Source organism: Rhea americana, unplaced genomic scaffold (assembly GCF_003343005.1).
Source record: "Rhea americana isolate MKP2758 unplaced genomic scaffold, rheAme1 scaffold_272, whole genome shotgun sequence".
Classification (NCBI taxonomy): domain Eukaryota; kingdom Metazoa; phylum Chordata; class Aves; order Rheiformes; family Rheidae; genus Rhea; species Rhea americana.
Window position 1 is genome coordinate 206,485 of NW_028186393.1, and position 13,627 is coordinate 220,111.

General features: G+C 35.6%; 1 protein-coding gene across 2 annotated transcripts in view; it reads left to right on the forward strand.

The window, feature by feature from the left end:
- The window catches only part of COL11A1 (collagen type XI alpha 1 chain), a 161,869-nt gene that overhangs the window by 32,124 nt on the left and 116,118 nt on the right, over positions 1-13,627 (forward strand). For both annotated transcript variants that reach the window (XM_085308266.1, XM_085308265.1), the window contains exon 5: positions 4,413-4,541. In XM_085308266.1, coding sequence (XP_085164392.1) covers positions 4,413-4,541 — 129 coding nt within the window. The remainder of the gene's footprint in view (positions 1-4,412; positions 4,542-13,627) is intronic.

Below are 13,627 nucleotides of genomic sequence, written 5' to 3' on the forward strand. Positions count from 1 at the left end.
AGAATTGATTAAGCGTTTTTTTTTTTTAGTGCATATGTGGTTTCAGGCTTATGTATATTGATAGAACCACATCTTCCCTTTCCTGGGAAGACTCATGTTGAGGAGCTTTGGGAAGATGCCTGTTCATGACAATTTAATAGGGATGAAAATGGAACTAATCTAAATAGCTGCCTTTTTGTGCTTATTTTTTGGCTACTCTGTTCTCGTTTCTTCTTCGGCATCTTAATTGTCGTCTTCTCATAATTCTATCCTGTGAGACTTCCTTTTGTGCTGCAAGTTTTATATGGGAATAGTATTATGCATGTATGAATATATATTTAGATTCCTCGATGTTGATTTAGAACTGTTAATAATCCATCACTCTATTTATCCATACTCATTTAAAGTTCTTGGGATTTGTGCAAGTAAGTCAGTATGTGCCAAATTTTGTGACTCTGGGTCTTAAAGTACTGCCATATTAATACTTATAATCTATTCACGGAGTTTTATAGCATTCTTAGAGTCAAGTGGTTGCAATCAAAGAATGCAGTTTTGAAGACTGAAGTCATTTGGTGAAAAATTCTCAAGAGTGTAGGTTTGTCCAGTAAAAACATGTGACTGCAGGATAACAAAGTCACAATTAGGAAATGCACAATAATGTGTGTGGAAATCTGTGTACTAGGTTGGTGACCTGATCTGAGATGAAAACTCTTCAGCTCTGAAGCAGCGTTGTCAATGCATCACATACTTGAAGAAGCCATTTAACAAGCAAAGATAGAAAATTAAAAAGCAATGATTGTATTGAGAAAAGAAAAACAATAGTTTTATTTGGAATATTTTTATAGCAGATGTTGAAGGAGAAAAGAGGAAAATTGATATGTGAGGGGCCAAGTATTAAATCAATCAGTTTCTTAGTGAACTCGCACATCAGTAGCTAGTAGCTTTGGTACAACAGGTATACTCTGCAAGACGGCCTCCCTCTGTGTGGACCCATGACAGGCAGACAGGCGGGGCTGGGAAGTACAGTCAATGGATCAGGAACAGCTTTAAGCTATTTGCAGACATCTAAGCCAAGTGGTAACAGCATGCTGAGTGCTTCTTGCAGGCACGCAGTCCAGCAGAACCATGTGCCAAAATTCCATGGCATTAAAGACTAGCACAAAGCAAACTCCAAAATCCTGGCTGACTTCCCCTAACTGGGTTCTCTTAGCATATCAAACTAAACAGACAGTAGTTTTAGGAGCAGTTCCTGCATTACTCACAACAGTGGGCACAGTGTGTTCATGTTGATCTGTGTGGGCATCTCAGGGAGCTGTGTATGTTTGTGAGCCTACCGCAAGRTGTATGAGCTGGGATCCATCATACCACTTAAGGCAGACGAATGACTTGAGCTCAGCAGGTGAGGACAGGGGCTCTTTTATCTTTCAGTTGCTAATTCATTCTGACTCCTCTGCTTAGTCTTAGCTTTGCTGGTAAAAGAGGAAAGGCAGACCATTTYGGAAACACTTTGCGTTGGAGGAGGCAGGGTGCCTAGCCTAGATAGAAACTGAATGTGAAACCTCTCACAGTACTACACTGCAGTCTTGAGGGAGTTGCATAAGGAATCAGAGGGCGAATTTCTCTGTACCTATAGSATGTGTTCAAATAAGGAAGCATTAGTGAGCAAAGGAAAATAAGAGACAGGCAGGGGAACATACTATGACATTTGTAGCAATTCTGGAAGTTTAAAAACTATATTCTAATCCTAAATTAATCTGAGACACACATGAGTATGAAGCAAAATCAGTTGAAATTACTATAGCAAACAGATGTAATGTGTAGTCACTGTGTGCTGAGAAATTAAATATTTTGAATTTTATGTTAAGTTAGTAAATAATTCTTATAGAGCTGAGGAAATTGCAGAGAGTTGTTTGGTTGGTTGGTTTTTTTTAGTTTGTCTTTCCTGTTTTTTTTCTGGGAGGTTCCTTTTTAAAAGGAAAGAACACTCCAAACTGTTGTTAACTATTTTAAAATACTCCRCAACTTTTATTATCCAGAATAGTGGAGCTTTTCAGTATGATGTTGGTTTTACAAGTGAGATATAGAAATAGAGATGAAAGTAACATTTCTTAACTATTAAAACTTTTATTTGAACATATTCTCTATTGTATATTTATGTATCACTTATGTTTGATTCCAATAACTGTGTCTCTGCTACGGTCTTTTCCTTTATTTCCCCCCCACCTCTTCTATGGGAGTACAGATGTGATGCAAACTGTCAGAATTATAGCTGATCACTTGCATGCTGAGCTGCATGCTGGTAGCTAGGAAGTGCCCTAAATTAAATCTTAGGAATTTAGACTGGTTCCCAGTGAATAAGTAAACAAACAGCACGAAAGTGGCAGAGTGGGAGTTACACCTTCCCACCTCCTTTCCAAACCAGACAGCATGTTCAGCCAGAACTTTGCAGCTAGTCCAATTGGTATTAGTTGGCATTGCTGTGCCATGGGAACAATAGTAAGATGATATTCAGAACAGTGACACTATCACTTTCTCTGAACATTCTAGTGAACAGATGTTGTCCATAACAATATTTAAAAGTTAAATGACTTTARAGTTCATTAACTGCATTTCTCATTTGCATGCAAGCTTATGAACATGCTTTTAATTCTTTGTCCTCTATAATATATTCTGTTCATCTCRATAGATATTCTGTAGACATTTTGGGGATGGAGACATGAACGTATTTCTGTAATAATGCAGGTGATGTGAAACTTATAAAGCCTAGAATCAGTGATTAATAGCTTGACTGAGTCAATTCCTCGTCTGTCTCAGGAATTACGCTATGATTTATGACACAAAAAAAYAAGTGTTAACACACTTTCTTTGAAATGACACCTTCATAAAATTTCACCCTCACGCTTTCATTTTCTACTCAATTAAAGTCTTAAAAACAATGCTCCCATACATTTATTTGGCCATTCAAAAGCTTGTGACGCATTTTCTAAGAGTGCCGTAACAATTTGCTTTAGTTGTCTTTTCACCACTGTTGTGCTTTCTTAAGACACTCTAAGTTAGATATCTTTTCTCAGAAATGTGTCTGACCAATATAAGACACATAGCCATTGGCTCTGTAAGAATATAGCCAATGTTAGAGAGTCTCAACATGTAGTTGTCACGGGAGGAAGAACAACACCAGTGTGAGCTCCTAAGCTCAATTTATTAAGTGGAGCAAGCAAAGGTTGGGAAAATCTTTGGACATGCACACATGCTCGTGCATGCACACTATGGTTTAGTAAAACCCACTCTGGTTACCACTCCAGGGTTATTCCTGTGACAGTGGTCCATGCAGAGGRCCACAAAGGCATGCGCTCCTTGGCCCCAGCACATACAGCAGCCTGTTACCAGCTCTAGTCACGTATTGCATTGAATCAAGGACAAACTGAGGTCCTGTGCTGAATTCGGGRGGAATCTTTTTGAGCATAGGGCGATGTGGAGTGGCGCACATTTCTGCAGCAAATCATAGTAACTGTCTCTTAGCCCACATGTGATTTCACCTGGTAGGTGCATTTACTGCCAAATGAACAGTGTTAATGCTGCATAGAGGGCTCAAGAAAAAAAATCAACCTTGGAATTGACAATTTATATTMATTTGCAGTGATTCGTACGTATCAGTGGTACTACACAATTTGGAATAGTGTATTATTGTGTCAAATACTGGCCATGCTATCTCAGATACGATATCTATGTATGGCTTCAAAAAAGACAAAAAAAAGTCATGAAAGCCCTAGGAAAAAAACTAAATGAAGAAGGATTTAAATGATTGTAATTGTTGCCTTAAAACAGAGTATAAATAAGGGAACAAGGTCTATAAAGCAATGAATGATCTAGAGAAAGTAAAACAGGGCATCTGCTGTGGATATTCTGGAACTTTCAACTTCTTTATTGGAGGTCATTGCTCATAATATAAATGATTAAGTGTCAGAATCATTATCACAGGAAGATAACTTCCATTTACAGACTTTCTCATTTTGCTCATAGAAGAGCTTAATGGGTAAAAAATTACTTAGTTTAATATTTTCAGGGATTTCCACATGAATTCTAGATATCCTAGAATTTTTACCCTTTTCCTTACCTACTCCTTACTTAGGCAATCTCTATGTAAAAATGTATAGATCTGGCCTTTTGTAGTGAAATTGTTCTGCATCCCTGTAAAAGCATCATTTTCATGTGATATGACCACTGAAAAATCATTTTGAAGTCGGTCTGAATGGAAAATGCCATCTGTGAAAAATTAAGTAGATATGTTATATAAAACCATGAATATTAGTATAATGTCTAGTACATGTGTTGTATGCCTATTTCTTTTTTCTATGTGAAAACTATGTCCTTCTGATGAACTGCAGTAGGCAGTCTTCGGTTTTGTTGTTTAATCTATATATACTTTCTTGCAGGGTGAAATCCAGCAGTTGTTGATTATAGCTGACCCCAGAGCTGCATATGACTATTGTGAGCATTATAGCCCAGACTGTGATTCCCCAGTGCCCAATGCTGCTCAGGCTCAAGATCCTCAAGTTGATGAGGTGGGTAATCGGTCATGTATTACTAGATTTATTGCATGTTAGTGGTTTTGCTGTATAGAAGTTACCTGGGGAGCATTTAATTACATCTAAATGGTATACATTATTCTAGACAAGAAGGAAAAAGGCTACAGGAGTGCATTCTTTTTTGCTACTCACTCATTTACGACAAGCCCTTGAAGGAGCCTGTCACTATAGTATTTAAATTTCAGCATTCTCAACAAAAGTTAAACTATAATTCCTAAAAAAAAAAAAAAAAAAAAAAAAAAAAAAAAGGCAGCCATCTGAGTTTTTACTTGTGCCTGTTTGCTGCTGCTTTGTGTACTTGTGATTTTGCTGATGCTGAATACCCCAATATGCCACATTTGAAAGATATGAGAGGTACAAGTATTTCGCACTTCTACTTTTATTTACAGTTCTACTACTAGAAATGTAATGTATGCTATGAGCTATATGCAGTGCACAAATGTATGTACATTAAATCATTTCAGACAGCCCTGCTAGCAGGTAAGTATCAACAGGGACAAGACAGAGTTGGAATTTTTCCCAGAAATACAAAAAATTTTAATATTCACAGAAACAGTTTGTCACTGTAGATAGCTGTCACAACCATAAACTGAAAATTTGCTAAAGGCAATTGAGGAACCTCAGATTAGTCCTCTGAGAATCAGCCGTTGTAAGTACTGTACATGTTCCAAATACTTCTATCAAAATTGTCTCGTATTTCTGATATTGTTAAATGGAAAAGCTTCTGCAAATGTAACTAGTCTTAATTGAACTTGGTTCTGGACAGTCAGCATGCATTCAACTGTATGTGATCTGACTGGGTATTGTTACTCAAGTGCTTGAGAGATCACCATTAAAAACTTGCAGAATCTAAAACACCTGTTTTGAGTCAATTTTTGAGACAGAATTTTTCCTGAATACATACTAATTTTATTTGTTGTTACTGTTCCATCTGACTGAAAACTATATCATCATATGACAAAGGTCCATGGAATCCTGAACTTAGTTCAAGGGAACTCCCACGTCCATTGCATCAGAAGTTCAGTTCAAGATGCATCAGGTCACCTGCACATATGCAGAGGCCTTTACAGTACATTACCATGCCTGAAGCCCGGTTTCTTTGTGAGCATCATGTAGAATCTTATGTCCATGTGCCTGCCTATGCGAATCTCCATRCACTATGTTCCAAAACAGATCAGGGTGAAAGCACATAGTTGATATTCTATGGGAAGAAAATAAAAGCAAAATAAAACATTTTTTTTCTCCTTATTAAATTTGCAGTTTTGCCTGGGAACTTTCTTGGACATGTATTGGGCTACTCTGTGTTTCACCATTCAGATACATATATATATACATATATGTGTGTGTGTGTGTGTGTGTGTGTGTACATTATTTATTTATTTATTTTTGAATGTGTATCTTCCTGTGTGAAGACTAGGAAAGTTTGAATGGGCTAGAGCTTTTTTGTTTTGAAAGGAGACCAAAGAGTCAGTCTAATGAACTGATCTTTATGGGAAAATGATGATAATCATCTCTTGGTCTCTTCCTTGAACAAGACTATATTTGAATACTTAAAATGTATTAACGAAATGTGTAGTACTGTCACTTCCAAACTGCCATCAACTCCCAAGCAGGAGTTAGCTTAGACAGTTTGCAAATATTTGCAAGCTCTGGGCACCACTGATGGCAATGATTACTCCTGTCTTCCAGTTCAATAAATGTGGACAGGACTTGGAGCCCACAAAAATAAGCTGGAATCAGATTGTAGATTCAAGGCCTACCTAACTCTTGATTAATTCAGAATGAGTACTTGTGCTCAGTTATTAACAGTGACTACTACTGAATTGTAAGACTTTAATTCTAAAGGATATAGGAAATGAATAAAATAGGCTCGGGGATTACATTTTCTTCAYTATGAATGACTAGCTGAATCTTCCTCTGTCAAATTTTTTTTATTCTGTCACAGCTGTTTGATGCTAGCAGCAGTTGAAAGCTAGTACTCCTCTGTAGATCAAAAAAATAAGCTCTTATCATAGTTATAAAACCTAAATGTGTGCATATATATTATTATATGGTCATAGTGTAGAGCATCCAACTATATACTGCACACATACTGAAAACATTTGGTCAACACTAAACATTATCCTATCAGTTGAGAAAGAGTACCATAAGATCAAGCAGTCATGMACTGTTCTCCTTGGACATCCTGAGCAGAGAACATTTACAGCCTAATGTAATAGCCACTAAACTCAGCAGATACTTTACCATTAAATTCATCAGTCATTGTAAAAGTTAGTGCTTTTTAATATGCTTTTCTAAGGCCCTCGTTTTACATTTTGATAATCTGAAAATACAGACAGTTTGAGGGAGCATCTGCAAAGAAAACAGTAAAATAAAAGTTCTTAATTTGTAATATCACATTTTAAAGTGAATTTGAAAGGATAAAAAATAATAATAATAAAACGGAAAAGTCTCATTTCTATTAGCATCCATTTATTGGTCTGAGTGGTTGTTGAATCACTTTGGTTTCTGAACTGAAGACACTATTTCCTGCTTTCTATCCATAAGTGTACAGATACAGGTTTATATGAATATTCCCAGTGAAGTCAATGTATCTCTTTAAGATGTTGTGAAATAGTCACCTGACGTAATCACATCAGTAATACTACCAGTGCAATGAATAAGTGRGATTAATATGAAATGGACTGACTGACTGAATTGCTTGTAATGATAGAAATGTCCACTATAAAGTAAGATCCRTTATAAGATAAGACAGCATGCTGCCCATGACAGCAGGCTTCTTCATTATCTTCTGAGATGCAGCCTAGCAAATTGCACTGATAATCATTTTCAAGGAAATAAGTGAAACAGCTGTAAAAAAGGATTGGAGGAAGTTATAGAAGATACCATTGCTGTGTGTTTTTTTTTTTTTTTTAAGAACTGTGGTTTATGATAGATTATTGTGAAATTAATAAGATATTATAAGATAAAAATATAATTACAGACAGTCTACATGGAAATCAGTGTTTTCATACAAGCCTGATTGCATGCTTTGAGGAGATTACAAATTTGATAGTGATAACGAATAAATTTGTATACTTAGACTTTTGTGAAGCTTTTAATTTGTCAAGACATGATATTTGAATTAAAAAAATAACGTTATATAATAAAAATAAAGAACATGATAAAAGAATTCAAATCTGGCTGCCTTATTTCAGACAAACAGACAAAACTGTTTGTGACCATCCTTAGGCTTCATCTGTTGCTATGTCAGTGCAAACAATTTGAGGGGTAYGTGACTGACCAAACTGAGATACTCATCCAGCTTACAGCTAACATGAAAAGATAACTGTTTAGCTAGATTGGTTTCCTTATTTGATCTCTCAGGTTTTCTCACAAACTGGTTTTATAGAAAAAGGGAGAGGTGGCACTGGGCTAAAGGCTAGGCAGGATTGTGGCTTTCAGCACCAGTTTTGGCTTAAGCCAGCATAAGTTTAAAAAGTTTKTTGGCAATTGCCTCAGAAGACTCTTGTTCTCAAAGTGAGGAAATAATTTGTGTATGAGCACTCAAAGCAAAGCTGTGGCAAAAAACGGAATGCGTGTCTTGATATGTAAACAAGGAAATAAGAATGCTGATGAAAYTTTACTTCTATGTGCTACTGATTAAAACATATACTGGAACATCACATACGGTCTTGGTGTTTAGTCACTAAAACAATCCCAAAAATGTAAAGGATTCAGGTAAGCCACAGACTTGCTGTGACTTGCTCATTTCACTCTGAAATTTGAAAATGACAAAAAGTGCTTGAGTAGATTAACGGTAACATCTGCACACTTTATTTCTTTTCTATTGTTCATTTCTGCCTTCAAGACAAACTTTAATTTAACTGTACGTAAGCTGTCTCCATGCTTGATTGTGAATAGCTACGTATGAGTCCCTATCATTTCTTAAATGATGACCTCAGCTGTTGTCACTGCACCAATAAAGTGATACTTAGAATTTACTACAGAAATTGTGTTGAGTCTGTAGTTGCTTCTGGAGGAAAAAGAAAGGATATTTGACTACAGAAAATGCTGAAGCTTGAAAAGGGAGAGAGAGTACTTCCCAAATGGGCCAAACCAATTTTTTACTCAATTACGAAAATTATTACKTAATAATGATTACTTAGTAACTAAATCGACAAGAAGTAGGGAGGAGAAATAAATAGAAAATGTCAAATCTCTGTACTAGAAAGTTATCATTCCATCTTAGAATTCTACTAGCAACAGTACGTCGTCTTGGAAAGTCTGATGGTTATTAATATTGGTTGRATTTGAGTTGAAAGCACCAAAAGCTCTGCATTAACTCATTCTATACATTCAGGTGCATTGCAGGGTTTATGAAAATACTTATTGGCAAATTGGCCATTTAGCTAAATAGTGTCTTTGGGAGAAAAGGGTCTTTCATTTTGTTGACTTTAAGCTTTTTGTTCCATCTTGCATTTTTGTTTCAGAGGAGGGTTTTTTTGTACTGGGCTTTAAGATCAATTCATTTTCAGGATAATTCCAAAATAGCACCAGTCATTCTTAGTGAGAATTTCTCATAAGATAATTTCTCATTACAGTCAGATACAGAACATGTCCTCCAGCAGCAACTGTAATCTACACATCTAACTTTATAGCCTCAGTGATCATTAAAATTGTTTCATACTGAACTTAGATTTTAAGGATTGAATATGGGTATCAAATTATATTAAAAAGTTATCAGGATTATTTCCTAAGGAAGTTAGGCCTCTGTACTTCTGTTATAAATACCTTCTGRGTAGCCTGGCTTCTGTCTTGTGTTTAAAATCCCTTCCGCTATAAATGAAAATGCGTTATACTCAGTTTCAGTTCAATCACCTAAGTTTGGCCGGCTCACAGAAATCAGAGCAGAGAGAGACTGCTCTGCTACTACTCCATCATGTACTCCATCTTCCTTGATGTTGGACTATAGCCTATAGTATATTTTCTAGAGTGTCGTCAGGTCTAGTTTTCAGTGGCTTCAGTTATCAGGCTTTCAAATCWTCTCTTGGAAGGTTCTTTTGCAGCCTAATAAATTACACTATCTGATTCCTGCTGGATAAATTGCTCSCTGAAGGAACTCTGCTTCATTTATTTTGGACCTATCCCAAACAACTGGATTACTTCAAGAAATGAAATGTATGCCTTTAATGAAATGAACTTGGAAGTAAAGATGCAAATGGCACCTATATATGTCAGCTGGAAGGTTTTCAGACATCATTTCTGTTAGCTTAGTGTCATTTCTTTCAGTTGTTTGGCTGATCAGAAAGTCTAATTTTCTGAAGAATATAGGAAATGTACTGTTTTCATATTCAGTTTCAATCACATTGAGTACTGCAGCTAGTTAACTTAGCAGKCTGTAAAAATAACACGCTTCCTAGCTCTCTTCATTTTTTTGGGGGCAATTAAGTTAATAAAGACTGTTAAGTRTCTTGTTCTTATTTTCACATAGGCTGTTTTGGAAGCTGAAGATTTTGCTTATATCTTCTTTTATTTCCTTCCTTTCATTACTTTCATGAGCAGTATAAAGATTATGTGATTGACTATCTTTTAAGTCTTCCAACTTCTTCTTCTGCCCTGAGTGATATATGGCACCATTTATTTATATTACTTCGTCTGATTTTCAAAAAGTTTCATTTTGTTTGACATCCTTTATTTTATTGCATTTTGTAAAGTATTACTAGGCCTAGAATGGTTCAAGGTAATTTTTGCCTCATTAGCCAGCTAAATCATTTAGTATAATCTTTAGGCAATAAAAAAATTGAGCTTATARCAATTTGTTGGTTTAAGATATAGATTGCTATGTGTCATTTTCTCCTTTTTCCTCCTAATTTGGAAAGGTAGAGTAAAAATTGCTAAAATCTACATCTCAGGATGGGAGGATAGATTTCCAAGTAATTTCTATATGGATAGCAGAAGAATTCATTTTCAAGTAAGGCTGTCTTAGGAATATTTAAGTCATTCCACAGTTGAAATATGCCTTGCATGCTTCTGATCTTTTGCTTCTGAAATTCATCTGATGAAGAAAACAGTTCATCCCTTTAATTGGAATTGCATGATGATCTGGTAGTGTAATATAATTGCTCTGGTAAAGAAAGCATGAGATCATAGTGGAAARATTTTGTCCCATCAAGAAACAGCAGGTTTTATTCTTCCTTTCATTTGTAAGAAAACAGTCATATGCAATATTCATTACAAGGAAGGCTGTGCTGTTATTATTGGTGGTCTTACAAAAGAAGTAGGAAAAACAAAAGAAAATTGCATTATATTTGAAGTATGCGTTACCTGATGCCTGTTAGCAGAAATTCCTCACTAAATTCCAGCTGTTGTTCAATATGAGGTCCTAACTGAACTGTAAATATGATGCTTGCCATTTTTTTCTTATTAATACAAAATTACTGGGAAAGGTGAAAGTTTTATGTATTTTGCCATTTTTAGGAACATTTGGGGAATTTCATCTCTGTTGTTTCAGAGCTACTTATAATGATCCCCTTGTCTAGCAGAATTAGGGCCTAGGTAAACTGTGATCGAGAAGGTTCAACTCAAGCAGGATTGAAATAAAGCTGCACAACTGTGGAAAATATATCTTGCATTTGGCTAAGTCTATACCATCAGAATGCTCCACAATATAATATCTCTATTAATTCTTTGACTGCATTACCAGCCAATAGTATCTTCTTTTATATAGATAACAAAGGAAATAATTTTCTCTTTACTTACACTCCGCATCTGTGTGATACCTGTTTTCATTCCCTATAAACTGGATGTGATAGCCTTGACTAAATTTAGAAAGAGGCGGAAGACACTTTTATGTGTATAGATTCTTTCTCTACTAATTAATTAAGAAATTCTAGGTACTTTTCCCTACGCTTTCAAAAGAATCTACTGTTTCTCCATTCCCCTTATTAGCAGTGCAACCATGACTGGTTTCTAGGAGTGCCCCATGCCTCTCCAGCTAATAATAGAACTAAATACTAAGGCCTGGGGTGTCATGGGTTTTCTACTCAGACATGGTAATGTACAAAATTTGAAGGTGCTCTTGTCAAGGTTTGTTGAGGCCCAAAACATGCCTGAAGAGGTATGTTTTTGATTCATTTTGTTTGGCTGAGGAAACGTTTATAAGTGATTATATTTATAYGTTTATACTTGATTGTCACTGGTAGGCCAGAATGACTGAATATGAAGAGTTACGGTCCATTAAAAACATTTTTCTTGTGTATCAGCATTGASAGAAGATAAATTGTTTTTTTTTATTTGAACACTTTTATCATTTCTAAACAGATATGACTGTTTCAATGCTATTGTACTACTATTTCAAAGGGCTGTTTTTACCCATAYGTTTTTGTTTGTTTGYTTGTTTACTTCTTTTACTTTTTACTTCCTTTTTATGGTCTCCTAGAAATGTGTCATTGTGTTTTCTTTTCTGATTGTCAGTTGCATACTTCATTAGAAACAAGTTATATAGAGTTGCATTTCCTGGACTGCAGAAGCCAGAAAACATGTTTTTATACATGTACACATCTGTAAAAATATATCATCATTTCTCATGAGGCCCTTGGACAGTATCAGCTGTTTCACTGACTTCACTGAGAGTAGGATTGAGTCTTAATTTACCAAACAGGAGGAGAATAATCAGGTATAACTTGTCAGACTTAACTCTAAAATACTACTGCCTTTGAACAGTATAAATAGAAACAACATATTCTGGCAACTCATGCCAGTGATATCACTGATGGAATCAAAGCACAGTTTAAATTATATAATAGCCAGATGCAAAGGGCCGATATACTTCAAAGAGAGAACACTCTCCACTTTAAATGATAATGTTTTATTTAAGTTCAATTTTCTTTTATAAATATGCAATAGGAATTGGGACAATTAACAAAAGAATGTCACTTTCTGTATGTTTAAAGACTGTCTAACCAAGGTGAATGTCTAACCAAGTTATGTATGTGCAGAAATAATCAAGAGGGCAATCAAATAAAGACTTCTGACTTACTAAGAAAAATTGTATATTCTTTATAAGGAAAGATGACTATCAATACAAGAAGTGCTTGTAATGAAAAATGCAAGTTAACTGGTGATTATAGTAGAAAATGACACATTTTGTTGAAAAAGTTATAATTAGCTAAAGGTGTCAGAAGAGTGAAGTAACAGAAACCCATGTTTAGGGATTTGCAAGTGTTTAAGGCCTTTCAGTATCTCCATATTTTCTGCTCAATAAAATGTATTCAAGCATAAGTATGATTACTATATCAAAAGCCATGGCCAGGGAAAACAGTTAAACTAGTGTCATTGGCCGCATGATGGAATATATTTTTGAATATGGAGATTTGTTTTAATCATACATACAATTTCTGTTAAAATGTCAATCTGTTTTTAATGCTGATGATATTTATAACATCTAAGAATCCTCTGAGTCATTTGGAAGTGTAATATACTAATCCTCTCAGCCATCTAATTAAATGAATAGATGTTTACTTCRTTTTACAGACAGCGATGTTAGTTTATAGCAGGAGGAAGGATATTTTGGAASTGGCTATCTCTCCTGAGGCGTATTAGAACACATCTTCGTAAGTGAGGGAAAKTGTCAGATCCTGGACACAGCTGTACCTTCATTTGACTCCTTGCAGATACAAAGATGATTGGTAGCAGCCATGAGACTGCTTTAATTTACAGGACCAATGAGTTCTTACAGCTACAAACAAGAGGAGGGCAGAGAGATAGTTTAAAGCTGCCCTTTCTTTTCAACTGTAATGAGTAGCAYCTGGTGCATCTAAGATCTAGAGCAGTTTCTTTACGGCAGAGCCAAGGTTACAGCTGAAGGAGCTCCTGGCTCCCTAGTTCATGTGTGCAATGTTACATAAGCTAATTCTAAACCAACTTTCCCTTTTAAAAGTTTTGAGAGATGAATTTTCATCTRATGTTACTTGTAGATACAGAGCTATGAAGCAATTTACAGAAGCTGAGAATCTGACCTTTAAATGTAGTTATGCTGATAGAGCATAGAATTGGCTCAGAACACACGTATCATGGAACTG